Source organism: Panthera pardus, unplaced genomic scaffold (assembly GCF_024362965.1).
Source record: "Panthera pardus isolate Hobbes unplaced genomic scaffold, ASM2436296v1 HiC_scaffold_13, whole genome shotgun sequence".
Classification (NCBI taxonomy): Eukaryota; Metazoa; Chordata; class Mammalia; order Carnivora; family Felidae; genus Panthera; species Panthera pardus.
Genome location: NW_026526688.1, coordinates 198,324,277 through 198,338,859, shown reverse-complemented (window position 1 = coordinate 198,338,859; position 14,583 = coordinate 198,324,277). Strand labels below are relative to the sequence as shown.

At 58.8% G+C, this 14,583-nt stretch overlaps 1 protein-coding gene across 1 annotated transcript in view; it reads right to left on the bottom strand.

Moving 5' to 3' along the window:
* NSG1 (neuronal vesicle trafficking associated 1) overlaps positions 1–5,159 on the bottom strand; it is a 30,744-nt gene extending 25,585 nt beyond the window's left edge. Inside the window, exons 1-3 of the mRNA XM_053901695.1 lie at positions 4,945–5,159; positions 4,470–4,624; positions 813–929 (exon numbers count right to left, since the gene is read on the bottom strand). Of these exons, the coding sequence (XP_053757670.1) occupies positions 813–929; positions 4,470–4,598 (246 nt within the window). The 5' untranslated portion in view covers positions 4,599–4,624; positions 4,945–5,159. The remainder of the gene's footprint in view (positions 1–812; positions 930–4,469; positions 4,625–4,944) is intronic.
* Between the last annotated feature and the right edge of the window lie 9,424 nt (positions 5,160–14,583).

Genomic DNA, 14,583 nt, shown 5'->3' with positions numbered 1-14,583 from the left:
TGAGTGAGCACTTCCAACGGCCCGTGCACAGACCACACTGGCCACCAAGCCCCGTGCCTCCGCACCCTGCCGGGGCCGGTGAAGGACGGAGGCTGACCCCCAGACAGCTGGGACTGCCCCGGACCTCAACTTCCCCACCTGCAAGATGGGTTATAGACCTGCCCTCTGGGGAGGAGGGTCACTGAGCTCGGCTGGCACAAGTAAGGGGCCCGGAACCGGGTCTTGCACGTGGGGAGTAGGCCGCCTTATCTTTGTTAGTCTGCTTCCTCCCTGGAACTTTGGAGGTAAAGACTTCAAGTCTGGAAAGTGATTTTCCCCACGTGGGTGGCCGCTGTCTAAAAGAAAGTTTAGGGGTGGGTTTTCCCCTTGGACTCACGGCTATAGAGAAGGATCCGGTGGCGGCCAGAGGGGCGGTGGCGGGTGGTGAAGTCGGGGAAGGGAGTGGAGAGCACTTACCTTGAGGAGCACCGATTAACGGACAGAGCTGTTCAACCGCTACGTTGCACCCGTATACCCGCGACTAACAGAACACGGTGTTAGTTATGCTGGAATTTTTTTTAAAAAGTCGTATGTTAAAATTGAAAAACGTAAACACTAAAAAAACCCAAAAAGCCCAACAACACTAAGTTACGTATGGTCATTCTGGAAAAGCAAGGAAATGAAGAAAACTTAAAAGCCACAGGGCTGGTTTTGCACAGCGGGGGTCAGCCAGATGAACCGTGTCTTGTCCCGACCCCCGTCACTTCGTGAGTCAGTTCGGCGGTTCCCTCCTGGACACAAAGGCAGCGTAGTCCCCATCGGGGGCCACTCACCTTAAACCTCTCGGTGACCCCCTCGGTGATGCTGACGGTGAACTCGGCTATCTTGGGAGGGCGCACTTTGCCCTTCTTGCGATCGGGCTCGTACTGGGTCTTGGTTTTCACCACCACCTTGTCGGGGAAACAGAGAAGCAGAGCGTCAGGGGTGCGGCCAGATGCATCCAGACACAAAGAGGGCAGTCGAGTCGCTGTTTGGCCACCAAGTGTTTGGCAAAAAGAATGAGGACAGCCCCCATTTATTGGAAATCTCGGTGCCGGGGCCTTCTAAGAAATTACCCGTTAATAACCCTGATAGCAGCCCCAGGAGGGAAGTATGATAACTCGGGGGCAGAGGAGTTAAGCCGATAGGTGGCAGGGTGGACTCCTGACACGGTGCTCACTCCACTCATATCGCAAGCCCAGTGGTCGGGAGAGAGCGCTTGGTTTCCCTTGGTCTCTACGCCGTGGGTAAAGTGAGGCAAGAGGGGATTAAACGTTTCCCTCCAGGAGCAGGAAGGAGCAGGAGCCAGCTCGCAAGGAAATCGACCTCGTGGCTGTCTCCACCCCACCATCCTCTCCCTCTTCTGCCCCTGCAACGGCCCCCAGAGGGTCTCCCTCCTCTTCTTCCCCTCTGCCCCCTGTGAAGTGGGAGAGGCGTTTGCACCCAGGAAACCGGCCCCACCCTGACCCGTACACCCCCTTCCCCTGTGGCCCCCCAGCTTCAGATGAGCCCCGGCCCGCCCTCCAGCCTCCTCCCTCAGGCTCCCGGCCCCCTCTTCCTCACACCTGCGGCCGGGACGGTTTCCTCTCCTGTCCCCACCGGGCAGGGAAGCGTCAAGAGCTCACACGTCTCCAGTCCCTGGTCCCCCACTTCCGGAAGCCAACAAGTGGCCGCTGGACTGCGGAGAGCCAGCGACCCCCACGCTCTTCCTCCCCCAGAGAGGGCGGCACGCAGCTTGGGGGAGACACTGGGGCAGACCTAGGAAGACCCAGCGACTCAGGAGCTGGCGACGCTGTCCGAGGGAGCCGGGACCCTGGAGCCAGCCTCCAGGAAGGAATCGGGAGAGAAAGCGGCCCGTGCCAGCCGCCACCGAAAAGTGACCCAAGGGCCACACTCCTGCTTCCTTCTTTGTTCCTTTCTGTGCGCGCAGCTCTCCAGACATTGAGAGGGAGAGCGTGCCTGGAGTGACAGCCTGGGCGCCCACGTGGGGAGGGGCAGCCGGCTCCGAGGCAGTGTCTGCGCATCACCCTACTGTCCTCAAGTCCCAACCGCACCTGACTGGCTGTGTGACCTTGAGCACGTGCCTGACCGCTCAGAACCTCAGGGTCCTGGCCCGCAAGCGGGAACAAGGCCTCTCCGACCGGGCTGCAGTGAGGAGGAGGAGGGAGCCCGGTCGGTATTCTATCAGCCGGGATCCCTCTGCATCTTCCACTGACACACTAAGCGACCTTGGACAAGACCCTCTATCTCCACATCTGTACCACAGGGGCGGCAACGGTAGTTCCCTCCTAACGTCAGCTCGTTAAAGAAACGTAAGCCCGTCCAGCACGCAGACAAGTGCCTGGCCCCTGACGAGCGTTCATCAGACGTCCGGTGAGATGCCCCGACGTTGCTGCCACGTGACTGCTGTCACTGGGGCACCTCAGCACTCAGTACACATGCTCAGGACAGATTCCACTTGGAACCCTGACAGCGTTCCCTGACCCCATAAGCCATGCCACAGGGGACAGGTGACATCGCCCCCCTGAACCCTGGCTGTGAGCATCACAGCGCTGTTGTGCAGGTTAAGCGGGGTCTAGAGTGACAGATGTCTGGTCCCGAGCAGGGCGGGGCACGAGGCCCTGCCAGAAGCTTCTGTATCCGGGAGGAGTGTGGCCTTCAGCCACGTGACCTTGGGCACATCTCGTGAACTCTTTGAGAGTCAGTCTACTCATCCGTGACCTCTGAAATCTTCCAGCCTAATCATTGGTTCCTGCTAGAAATCCTGTCCCTGGAGCATCGTTGCCAGCTCCCTCTCTTTGTCTGAACACCCCCAGGGATGGGAGGCTCGTTCTCTTTCAGACCTACCCGGGCCACCTCTGGACGGCACAGCAGGTCGGCCAATGGATTGCACACCTGCCTGAAATCCCCCTCCCTGGTGTAAGTCAACTGAGTGCCAGACGGTTCTGGAACGGAACAGACTGAGGGCCCAAGAGGAGGCTCAGGCTCAGCAGCGGGAGTCACCTGACAGAGGTGCTGCCTCAGGACGCAGCGTTCCTGGCACAGGCTGCCACCACTCTTGGGCTGAGCTGGGAGGGGAAGGTGGGGGCGGTGGGGCCGGGCTGAGCTGGCCCGCAAGTCCAAGTCCCCCGCCCAGCTGAGGCAGCCCGGCCCCACCCCTCCCCCAAGCTCCTCGGGACCATCGGTGCCCCAGAGCGGCCCCACGTGGCCTGGGTGCACAGGTGCGACGAGCTGATCCTCTTGAACTCAAGACACCTGCTGCCAGCCACGATCCTGCCCCTGCCCCCCACCCAAAACACAGACAATAAAGTCGGGGGGGACAGAAACCACTCCGGAGAGCTGAGTAGGTCAAAGAGTCCACATGGGAGTAAAGGAATCTTCCAGAAAGGAAGGACCCACCGCTGCAGATATTCCCCCCTCCCGGTCCCCGCCTGGTGGTCAGCAATCCCCAACGTGCGGGAATAAAAGACAAAGACCTGAGTCAGACCGTCCTCACCAGGGCTAAATGAGACAATATGAGGAAACGCACTTTGGGGAATAGAATGAGCTCAGTCGCGGCCAGGGTGGTTTTTAACCAGCGGCAAGGTGGTCAGAACGGATGCCGTTTATTACCGTTTCAGGTTTGAGCTTTACAATACAATTGTGGAGACTTTTAAACATCGTATGTTTACCTTTTTAAGTGTTAGCTCTTGAAAATATTCTCCTCGATGTACAGAAACTATTTGATTGGATACTGTATTGAAGAAAAGAAGGGACCCTTCAAATCCAGCAAAGAAAACCCACTTTGGGGAAAGGATGAGGAATGATTGATTGTCCCCGGCTACACTACCACACACTAATACCCGGGCGAGCAGAGAGAGCCCTGACTCGAAGATTTCACAAAAGGAACAAAGAGAGGCGGGAGGCTCCCTGTAAGAAGGGACACCTTGCAGCATCCACAGCCAGTCTGGGAGGGGCGGGCGGAGAGGATGCGGACGGGAATTCAGCCCCTGAGGAGGGTCCATCCGGCCAAAGAGAGGGGCCTCCCCACCGCGAGGGGGCAAATCAGGCTGACACCGCGCCACCTGGGGAGGCACGCGGGGCAGCCGCGCCCCTAGACTCACCCCAGACCCACGGCCCCCTGCTACCCTGAGGCAGGGCTGGGGCGGGGCTGTGGCGCCAGGGACCTCTCTCGGACAAGACGCCCACGAAAATCAAGAAGGGACCTTTCCCCCACCGCGCTCCCCGGTCAGGACGGAGCTGTCACCCAAGGCTGGGGGCGGGGGGGAGCACGTCTCCAGATCCGGAATCCCGCGCGGGCACGTCGTCCTCCCGGGGGGCTTCCTCCCTCCGCCCGGGCTCGCCCCCACTTCGCGTCGCCAGCGCACCGCCGCGCGTCTCTTTTGTTGCGGCCGCCGCCCGAGACTTGGGGGTGCGCACCCGGCGGCGCGGGGGCGCCGGGGGGCTCTCACCTTGTCCGGGGGCGGGAACTGCAGCTGATTGACATCGAGGGGCGTCATCAGGGGGATGGTGTCGAAGCCATCCTCCAGCAGCGGCTGCTTGGTGCCCTTCTCCGCGAAATTGTTCCCCAACTTCACCATCGTTCCGGGAGACCCGAGGCTAGCGCCTGCGAGGGAGGGCCGGCCGGGAGTCACCGCGAGCTCGCCCGCCCCCGGGGAGGAGTCGGGAGGACGCCGACCCGGCGGGGCTGGGGGTGGGGGGGGTGGGGTTCCCGGCCCCTCCCCCCGCGGGACCCGAGCGCAGGGGCGCACCGCGGCCGGGGAGGGGGCGCGCCCCGTCCCGGAGCCCCGCGCGGAGCCTTCCCACCCCTCCCGTCCCCCGCGCGCCGTCCCCGTCCACCCGCCGGGGAGCCCGGCGGCCGCGGACCCCGCCCTGGGCGGAAGGGGCGGAAGGGGCGGAAGGGTCGGGCCCGCGGGCCGCACTCACCCACGCCGGCTCGCAGGTCTGGCTCCGAGCGCGCCGCGAGCCTCCGCGTCGGCCGCTCCCGCGCGCAGCAATGGCGGAGGCGGCGCCGCGCGGGGCCGGGCGGGGGAGCCGAGCGATTGGGCTCGCGGCCGCTCCCTCCTCCCGCTCGCCGCCTCCCTTCCCGCCGCCCCCGGGGCCGCCCGTGCGCCGGCGAGTGCGCGGGCGGCGGCGGCGGCAACTCCGCCCTGACGCAGCGCGCGGGGCCGCACAAAGGAGCGCTCCCCGGGGACCCGCGGCCGCTCGGCGGCGGGGGGCGCCCTGGGAACGCGGGCGGGGGCGCGCGCGGCGCTGGGAGGCGCGGAGGGGGGGGGGGGCAGCCCCCAAAGTGGGGGGAGGGGCGGGGGCCGTGCGCGGCGGCGGGCACCCGGGAGCGGGGAGGGGGCAGGGGGCGTCCCCGCGGCCAGGAGGCGCGGGTGGGAACGGAGCGGGGCCGGGCCGTGCGGGGAGCGCCCTCCGGAGCTGGGGACGGCGCCCGGGCTGGGAGGACGCCCCGGCGGAGCCGGAGGGCTAGGTGCGCGGGGCAGGGAGAGCGCTTCGCGCGCCGCGCCGCGTCGGAGAGACAGGGAACGGTTTCTCGGGTCCCCTCGGAAGAGAAAGTGGGGGGTCCCTTCCCTGCAGCCGCAGCCCGGAGCGTCCGGGTCGCAGAGGAGGGCGCTCGGGAATGAAGGGGGCGGAGAGGGGGGGGGGGGTTCGGCCGCTGTCGCAGCTGCCCGGACTAGGGCGTCACTTTGCAGACCTGGAGCCAGCCCTGGCTGCGGGCCTCCCCAGACGAGCCACCGCGCGAGGTGCGGCGGCAAGACCAGCAGCTGGAGGCGGGCGGCGGCTGGGGAATCGGTACCTTCCAGGCACCTGTCTGCTTGGGGCCGAGCGTCGGTGTCCCCAAAGTCCTTCTGTCACACCCCAGTCGCGCGGCCGAAGGCTGAGGCCGGGCCTTTTGCATCAGCCAACGGAGAACCACTGGAACCTGCCTCCCCTCCCCCCCCCCGCCCCAGAACCGCAGGGAATGCACGGAGACAGCGGGAACAGCCCAGGCTAGGAACCCCACTTCCAAATCCCCAGGAGGGCCCCACCCCCTCTTACCCCAGGAGGTAGTTAGATTCCTGCGCTGGCCCAGGTCCCCAACAGGGTCCAAGTGGGTCTTTGACCACAGGGCAGACACTACCCCCAGCCAGCCTGCGGAAGACTGGTGGTGTCCCAGGCCCCCGCCCCTGCCACAGGGCTGGCGCCTGGCCGCCAGCCTCCTTCTGGCAAAGGCCCTGAAGCCACAGGGCTGATGCAGTGATACCGCATGTCTGTGTGGGGTTCGGGTTTCTTATGTGGAACCCCAGGAGCCTCCCCCCTGACGCTTGGACACTCCCTGCAGCAGGTGAGGAAGGGAGTTAGAATCCGCTCAGGTGCCGGGCTGGGTCAGTCCCTGGTGTGGCTCAACTCAGCGGTCAGGAGAGACCACGTGTGCCTCATGGGGGGGGGGGGGGGTGGCTTTGATCCCATCTCAGGTGCCAGCACTTTACAGACGCCAGCACAGGCCACACACACACACTCTGGTTGGGACCCCACACAGGCAGCTGCGGGGAAGGCCCCCCGGGACCCCGTGTGTACCCCTCCTTCCCTCAAAGGCTCTGCCAGCTGAGGAGGACGGGGACAGGAAGGACCCACGGTTCTACAGAGACAGCAGAGGACAGCCGATGCCGCTTGCTCCCTTTTGTGTGCCGTCCCGGGTGTTCACGGGGGGCCGGTCACTGGGACTTGGGCGGTTTCAGTGGGGGGTGGGGGGAGGGTCCGAACTGGGCCTGGCCCTGAAGGATGCCGGGAATGCGGGCACGCAAACCCACAGCCCACCCACCAGAAGCCGATGGAAGAGGGAAATGAAACGGCAGGTCCTTAGGTGGAGGGCATGGGAGACTCTGGATCAAGTATGTGATCAGCCGGGAGCCAGACAGCGCTCTTGCACGGGGAGGAAAAGAATGTGCCAGAAAATGTGTTTCCTGTAGCTGCCCCAACAGCTTACCACAAACCGGGCCTTAAAGCTACAGAAATGTGTAGCCTGGCCGAGCCGGAGGCTAGAAGTCCTGAGGCCAGGGGTCAACGGGGCCACGCTCCCTGCTGAGGCTGCAGGGGCAAACGTTCCTGCTTCCAGCGTCCGGGCCCCAGGCGTTCCGAGGCTTGTCCACGTCAGTCCGCTGTCTGTCCCCGCGGTCACTCTGCCTCCTCCTCTCCTCCGTGTGTCCCCCGTGACGGCCCCGGTCATTGGATTTCCGGCCCACTCGGTGACCCCAGATAAGGTGATCCTCTCGAAATCCTTCACTGGGTTACCGGAGGACACGTTCACAGGTCCTGGGGATCCTGGGGGGGCCACCGTTGGGTTCGCCTAGGCCTCTGGGAGGGGCGGGGTCTCCGCAAGAGATTAGCTTGAAGAGGCCGGAGTCACAGAACAGGGGACAGCTGCCCGCCGAGGGTGCTTGTGGACAGGTGTTAAGGTGTTTTGAAGCATATACGCAGTAAAACCAACAGGACTTGCTCTCCACCCTAGACCCCCTTGCAAGGTCTTTGGCCAGTATTTGCTTTTTCTAAATGACTCTTTGTAGGATACTTTAGGGCTGCCCCAGGAGACAGACCCGCCACCTCTTGGACAATGGCAGCAACCCCTGCCCCATCTGCCCTCCGGGGGGGGGGGGGGGGGCAGGACTGCCCCCTGCTGCTGCCACCACTTCCAAGTTCAAGCCTCGCAGTGACGCCCCTAGACTGGATCGTGGGGGGCGGGGGGCGGATTTCCAGTCTTTCCTGCTTCCTTGTTGTGTGACTTTAAACAAATTGCGTAACTTCTCTATGCCTCAGTTTCCCCATCCAGAAGGCGAAGATGATAGCAATAATACCTCCATCACAGTGACGCTATAAGAATCACATGAGCGAGGCGCCTGGGTGGCTCGGTCGGTGGAGCGCCCGACTTCGGCTCAGGTCATGATCTCGCGGCTCGTGAGTTCGAGCCCCGCGTCGGGCTCTGTGCTGACCGCCTGGAGCCTGCTTCCGATTCTGTGTCTCCTTCTTTCTCTGCCCCTAACCCGCTCGCATTCTCTCTCAAAAATAAATAAACATTAAAAAAAATTTTTTTTAAAAAGAATCACACGAGCTATAAAAAGCAGCACCTGCTTCTGCTATTGTTACAGCTTTGAGTGCTGCTGGCCACTCAGTATCCCTGTGGTCTCTATTCTTGGTGGCTGATGTGGAGAGATGAGGTGCTGGCTGGATGCTTGCTGTGGGCACAGGATCAGTGCTCCGAGTGACTGAGGAGACACCCCCCCCCCCCCAAGTCCTGGTGAGCCTCTCTGTAGCTCAGGGAGGGACATGCCGGGTCCCAGGCCACGGAGTGCCCGGCAGAGCAGAGCAGTGAATTCCTGAGATGCTTTGGCCACATGTCTTTTTCTCTGATGGCGAAGTAATTCCCATACCGCAAATTTCACCGTTTTGAAGGGCGCACGTCGTTTGGGTTTTTCGTATGTGCCAGGTTGGGCAACCATCAGCACTAATTCCAGAACACCTGGATCACCCCAAAAAGAAATCCTGTCCCCATTAGCAGTCGCTACCCATTCTCCCCTCCCCCACCCCAGCCTCCCCGGCAACTGCTAATCTACCTTCTTTAACCTACTGACAATTACAAGACACTGTATTTTTAAAAAGTTTTCCCAGCTTGACACGGATAGAAGTGTGTACGTTTAAGGCGTCCAACCTGATGAGGCCATATGCACGTAGATGGTGAAGTTATTTCTACAATGAGGTTAGTTAACACGTCTATCATCGTACGTCGTTTTCTGTGTGTGTGCGGTTATTTTGATGGTGAGAAATTTAAGACCTTATGACTTTTTATGGACTTGCCTATTCTGTGCCCATCCTCCTTTCTGATGGGTTTCAAGTTTTTCTGTCCCAGCTCCTTAATCCTCCGTGGGTCAGGACGCTGACAGGGACGAGGGAGAGAAATGGGGCTTCTGGATGTTTCTGCAGATGGGGAGAGTCAGTCCACCTGGGCATTCCTCCCTGTCTCTCCTTGAACCTTACACTCCAGCCACACCAACCTCCCCATTCCCAAAGCACCTGCCTCCAAGCCTGGGCAAATGTGGTTTCCTCGGCGTGGAATGTGTCCCCATCCCCTGTCCATTTGGCAAACTCCTACTCATCCTTCAAAGCCCGGATCCAGTGTCACCTCCTCCTTGAGGCTTCCCTGGAGCTTCTTTATGCTTCTTTCCTGCTGGGTTTGGGTATTTATACCTTTTCCTGGAGTGTGAGCCAATCCTGGCAGAACAGCTTAATGGTTCATCTCTGCCTCCCCTGAGACTAGAACAGAGTCTGGGGAATAGCAGATACTCCGAGAGCGTACGTTAAATGGCATAGGCATCCACTCATTTCACATTCGCAGCAGATTCAGACATTTAAATGTCAGGTGCATAAAGCCAAGTTCAAGGGTATAGTAAGAAAATTCATGGTCTCATTCAGGCCAAAGGCAGGTCTGCCCGTGACGTCACCGAGACATGCCCCCTCCCGGATTCAACCTGATTGCAGACGCGCGTTTCTGGAAAACTCCAACCCTTATATAAAAATACGTAAGGTATAAGGGCGCCTGGGTGGCTCAGTCGGTTAAGCGTCCGCCTTCGGCTCAGGTCATGATCTCACAGATCATGAGTCCGAGCCCCGCGTCGGGTTCTGTGGCTCCCTCTCTCGCTGCCCCTCCCCCACTCACGCTCTGTCTCTCTCTGCCTCTCAAAAATAAATGTAATAAAAAAATTTTTTAAATACATAAGGTATAGACAAAATCATAAGTCCACTTCCCTGGTGGCCCTTGGTGTTTCACCATCGTATTCTGACCCCAGCACTTAACACGCTGAGTACTCAGTAAATGGTTAAAAAATGAACGAAATTGTTGCTTCTTTGTCCTTGGAGAACCTGAGCAAATAGTGTGGGGCTCACAGTCAGCTGGTGACTCACTATGTTATTGTTTTGAATTTGGGGAATTTTTGTGTGTCGTTCGGTCTATATAGTCTTAATGACCCACAGGGTGACACCCCTTGGCCAACAATTCCCTTGACATAAAACCGCCTCAGGGGATCCCTTTTGCCACCGTCTTGAGGAGCCATCGTGACCGGTGGAAATGACCGCGTGAATAAGAGCTCGCGTGCAGTGAGCAGTCAGGTGCGCCCCAGGTGCCGGCGCTCGACGTCCTCAAAGCACCTGTGAGGTTCTGTTCTTCGTCTTTCGGACGAGGCCGCGGAGGCGGAGGTGACACATGGTCCTCAAGACGATGCTCGGGGAGGCGGGGGCACCTGCGCGGCTCAGTGGGTTAAGCCTCCGACTCTTGATTTCGGCTCAGGTCACGGTCTCACAGTTCGTGAGATCGAGCCCCACGTCGGGCTCGGCGCTGCAGCCCAGAGCCTGCTTGGGATTCTCTCTCTCTCTCTCTCTCTCTCTCTGCCCCTCCCCTGCTTGTGCGTGTGTGCTCTCTCTTAATGAATTAAAAATTTTTAAAAATACTTAAAAAGAAGATGTTTGGAAGACACATCACCAGAAGAAGGGAGAAAAGCAGACACTTCAAGGGCTTAGGCGTGGACTCTCGACAAAAATGCCACGCCTCCGCCTGCCCCAAGCCCAGCCCCACGCTGGGACCAGACTGGGACTCCCCATGCTGGGAGTCAGACCGGAGGACCTGACTACGCCTCAGATCCAGGTTCCACGTAGGCCCCAAAACAGGGGGAGGAAGATACCCCTGAATGGTACCCCCAGGGCCTGCGTTCGTGAGCCACTGTCACTCCCTTAATCACCGGCAACGAGTCGCTCTAGCGGTGTGGACTTGGGCAGGGCGAGGGCCTTCCCGGGCCTCAGTTTCCCCTCCTACAAAATGAGGGGCTTGGGCTAGAATGATAACTTAACCTCCCCCAGTTTAGAAGTCCCCGTCTCATTGGCCAGTCATCCTGAAAAGTGTGACCGAGATGAATCAGAGTCCGAGTAACGGAGGGCACGGGGAGGTCAAGGCACCGCGCACGGCCTGGGGCGTCCACTCCCCGGGCCACGAAAGCTCCTCCGGCTCTTCCCCTGCTTTGTCCCGAGGGCTTCCAATACCACCAGCACGAGCCCCGCGCCAGGTTCCCGGCGTGGGGCAATAACTCGTATTGAATTATTTAGCTGGTAAATGATCATAAAAGCACTTTGCCAAAGTAAAGAACCACAGAAGGGCCAAATTCTAATAACAATAACCCCACCAGACGCTTGAATTAATTCTTGAATTTTTTAAAAGCCCACAGATGGATGAGTGCAATTCATTCCACGCTCTGCGGAGCCAGGGTCCCCGAGAGAGTGTCTAAAATTCACAGGATCCCTGGAGTGTGCTGGAGACAGCACGGGGCAAGGCCGAGCGGCATCGCAGGCAGCTTGACGATGACCTAATGGGGCTTTTCCGTCCGCCGTGTCTCCGTTCTGCAGCTGGGCTGGGCTTGGGTGGTGGCAGCGAGGGACATTAGCGCACACGGCTGGGCCACAGGCTCTGAGCTGACCCAGGACTTCGGGCTGTGGCACGCTTTTTTTTTTTTTTTTTTTTTTTTTGAACATTTATAATTTATAACCTTTTCTCTGTCGGGCAGGCTCCGCTGTTTCTCCCGTCCAGATGGGGAACGGGAGTGGGTTCCTCAGGAGTGGGTTTCCCAGAAGACTGAAATGTCACGTCTCTGGGTCCAATTTGCCTCATTTCGGACCACAGCTATTCTAAAACGCGAGGCACGTTGCCCTGTCTTCCGAAGCAGAGGACGTGGAAAAGAAGCTTCTCTCTTCTTTAAGAATCGGGTCAGCTTTCTGCGCAGAGCTGCGAGCCCTCACACGCTGCGTGTGCCCAGGCGCCTGGGCTCAGGCAGTGCTGATTCGGCTTTCGGGATGCCTGTGACCTTCATCTCTGTCAAGGGACTGCCCGTGACCATCCGCACCACTCACTCCATCACCCATATGTGCTGTGAGCAGGGAATACAAATCGCCACGCTTATTAAAATGACATCAAAAAACTAAAAAGGAGTAAGGAGGCTGAAGTGGGTTGAATAGTGTCCCCTAAAACTTCATGTCCACCTGGAACCTCAGAATGCAATCTTACTTGAAAATAGGGTCTTGGGGCGCCTGGGTGGCTCAGTCGGTTAAGCGTCGGACTTCGGCTCAGGTCACGATCTCACAGCTCGTGGGTTCGAGCCCCATGTCTGGCTCTGGGCTGACAGCTCGGAGCCTGGAGCCTGCTTCAGAGCCTGTGTCTCCCTCTCTCTCTACCCCTCCCCTACTCACACTATCTCTCTCAAAAACAAACATTAAAAAAAAAAATTTGTTTTTTAAATGTTCCTGCCCCATATTCCCAAAGAACCTTGTAAAAATAAAGGGGGGGGGGTCTTTTCAGATGTAATTGGGATGAAATTGTCCTGGATTTAGGGTTGGCCCTAAATCCAGTGACAGGTGTCCTTATAAGACGAGAGGACACAGGGACACACAGAGAGGAGAAGGCCAGGTGATGTCAGGCAGGGACCCCAGCCATGTGCTGTACAAGCCAAGAGACAATGAGGAGTGTCACCAGCCCCCGGAAGCTGGGAGAGGATCGTGCCAGAGATCCCGCCATAGAGCTTTCTGGAGAGCACAGCCCTACTGACACCTTGACTTTGGACCTCTACGCTCCAGAGCTGGGAAAGAATAGATTTCTGTTGTGTTAAGCGCCCCCCAGTTTGCAGTGTAGGGGCCAAGGGCAGGATGCCCCCGAAATATGCCACTTTGGCCTTGATTATTTTCAATAAAAGTTGCTTAGGAGACAGACTGTGCAGCAAGGACACTCAGACCCTCCTCTGTCCCCTGAAAATAGGAATAAATCTCCCCTGTGAAAGCTCCCCTCCCTGCACCGGGAGAGACGGAGACATCCTTACCTCCAGAGATGGGAAATTGAGAGCCGAGAGGGCTGTATAAATAAACCTGATCACTTTTCAGTACCTTACGACCCTGGCCCAAATGCTGTTTCGAATTCCTTACTAACGGAAGCCCCCAAGGTTGTTCGCTTCACCCCGCAAATTCCTCACGCAGGTATCGTCTCAGCCTAAACAGTGTAACAACTGCTTTCGTGGTCATTTTTTTCTGGTCTCGGTTTCATTATGGGTCCTCCGTGCGCATGCCGTTAAACTTTGTTTTTCCCTCCTGTTAATCGGCCTCGTGTCAATTTCATTCTTGGTGCAGCTGGAAGACCTTGAAGGGTAGGGGGAAATTTTTTCCTTGCCAACGTGGTGCTCCGTCACGACAGGCGTGCGAAAGGAATACAAAAACCCTACAGCCCGAAGAGCTTACTTAACGCTCTTAAGTTTTATATCACAATCTGCTGAATATTAGGACATCAGATGCAGTTTTAAAACAGCCCCTTAGAGTTTCAAAGCACTTCACAGGCGTGAATTTCCACGATTGAGGCTCACGTGGCATGAAGGTACACGGCACCTGCTCGCTAATGCCAGCCTCTGCCGGGTGGTCGTCCACACCCCATGCAGGAGGTGGTGCTTCTTCCCCCCCAGTGGAGGACCCGCACCTTGGGTTTGAGAATCCTGACCCTTCAGGGCGCCTGGGTGGCTCCGTCGGCTGGGCGTCCGACCTCGGCTCAGGTCACGATCTCGCGGTTCGTGGGTTCGAGCCCCGCGTCGGGCTCTGTGCTGACGGCTCGGAGCCTGGCGCCTGCTTCGGATTCTGTGTCCCCCTCTCTCTCTGCCCCTCCCCCGCTCATGCTCTGTCTCTGTCTCTCAAAACTAAATAAACATTAAAAATTTTTTAAATAAAAAAATAAAATAAAAATCGCTTTTATTGGGCATATTGGAAAACAGGGAGCTTTCATAAAACATCTGGGTTTCCTACTTTCTTTTGAAAAACTGAGTGATCTAACGCCAAGGCTATTCCCATGTGGCAAAAATCAGCTGTGTAAAGAGAATGGCTGCCTTCCCCCCTGCCCCCCCCCCGCCTTACCCTTGCCTTAGAGGGTTTGTGCCTCCCTCCCCTGGGCTACCTAACCTGCTTGGCACCTGCAGGCACTTGAATTTGAGACCCTCATCTGATCCGATACCTCGTTTTACAGGTGGGAGACTGAGGGACAGACAGAGGAAGGAGCACGTTCTTGGGCCATGCTACGGAACCCGCACGCCTGCCAGGTGAGTCGGCAGCTCAGAAGTCTCTGCTGCGACTTGGGGCAAACCCAGGAAGCTCATCGGAGGCCCCCGGGAAACCCGCAACCCCGAGGAGTTCAGCCCTGAAATCCGAAGCCCTCGGTGGTGCCACGGGCCACGCGGAAGGGGAGGCTGGAGCGGGGCGAGGTGGTGGGGGGGGAGGGGAGACACAGGGGATGTCCGAGGGCCCTGTGACAACAATGACCATAGGACAATAACAAGTGTTGACAGGGATGTGGGGAAAGGGGAAGGCCCACGCGTGGGTGACGGGAACCGGAAATGGCACAGCCAATGCGGACAGCAGAGCGGTGTCGCCTCGGAAAGTTGACCGCAGATTTATCGTTCGATCCGGCGATTCTACCCCTAGACACGCGCCCCGCACACGTCCACACAGAAGCGAGGACACGAT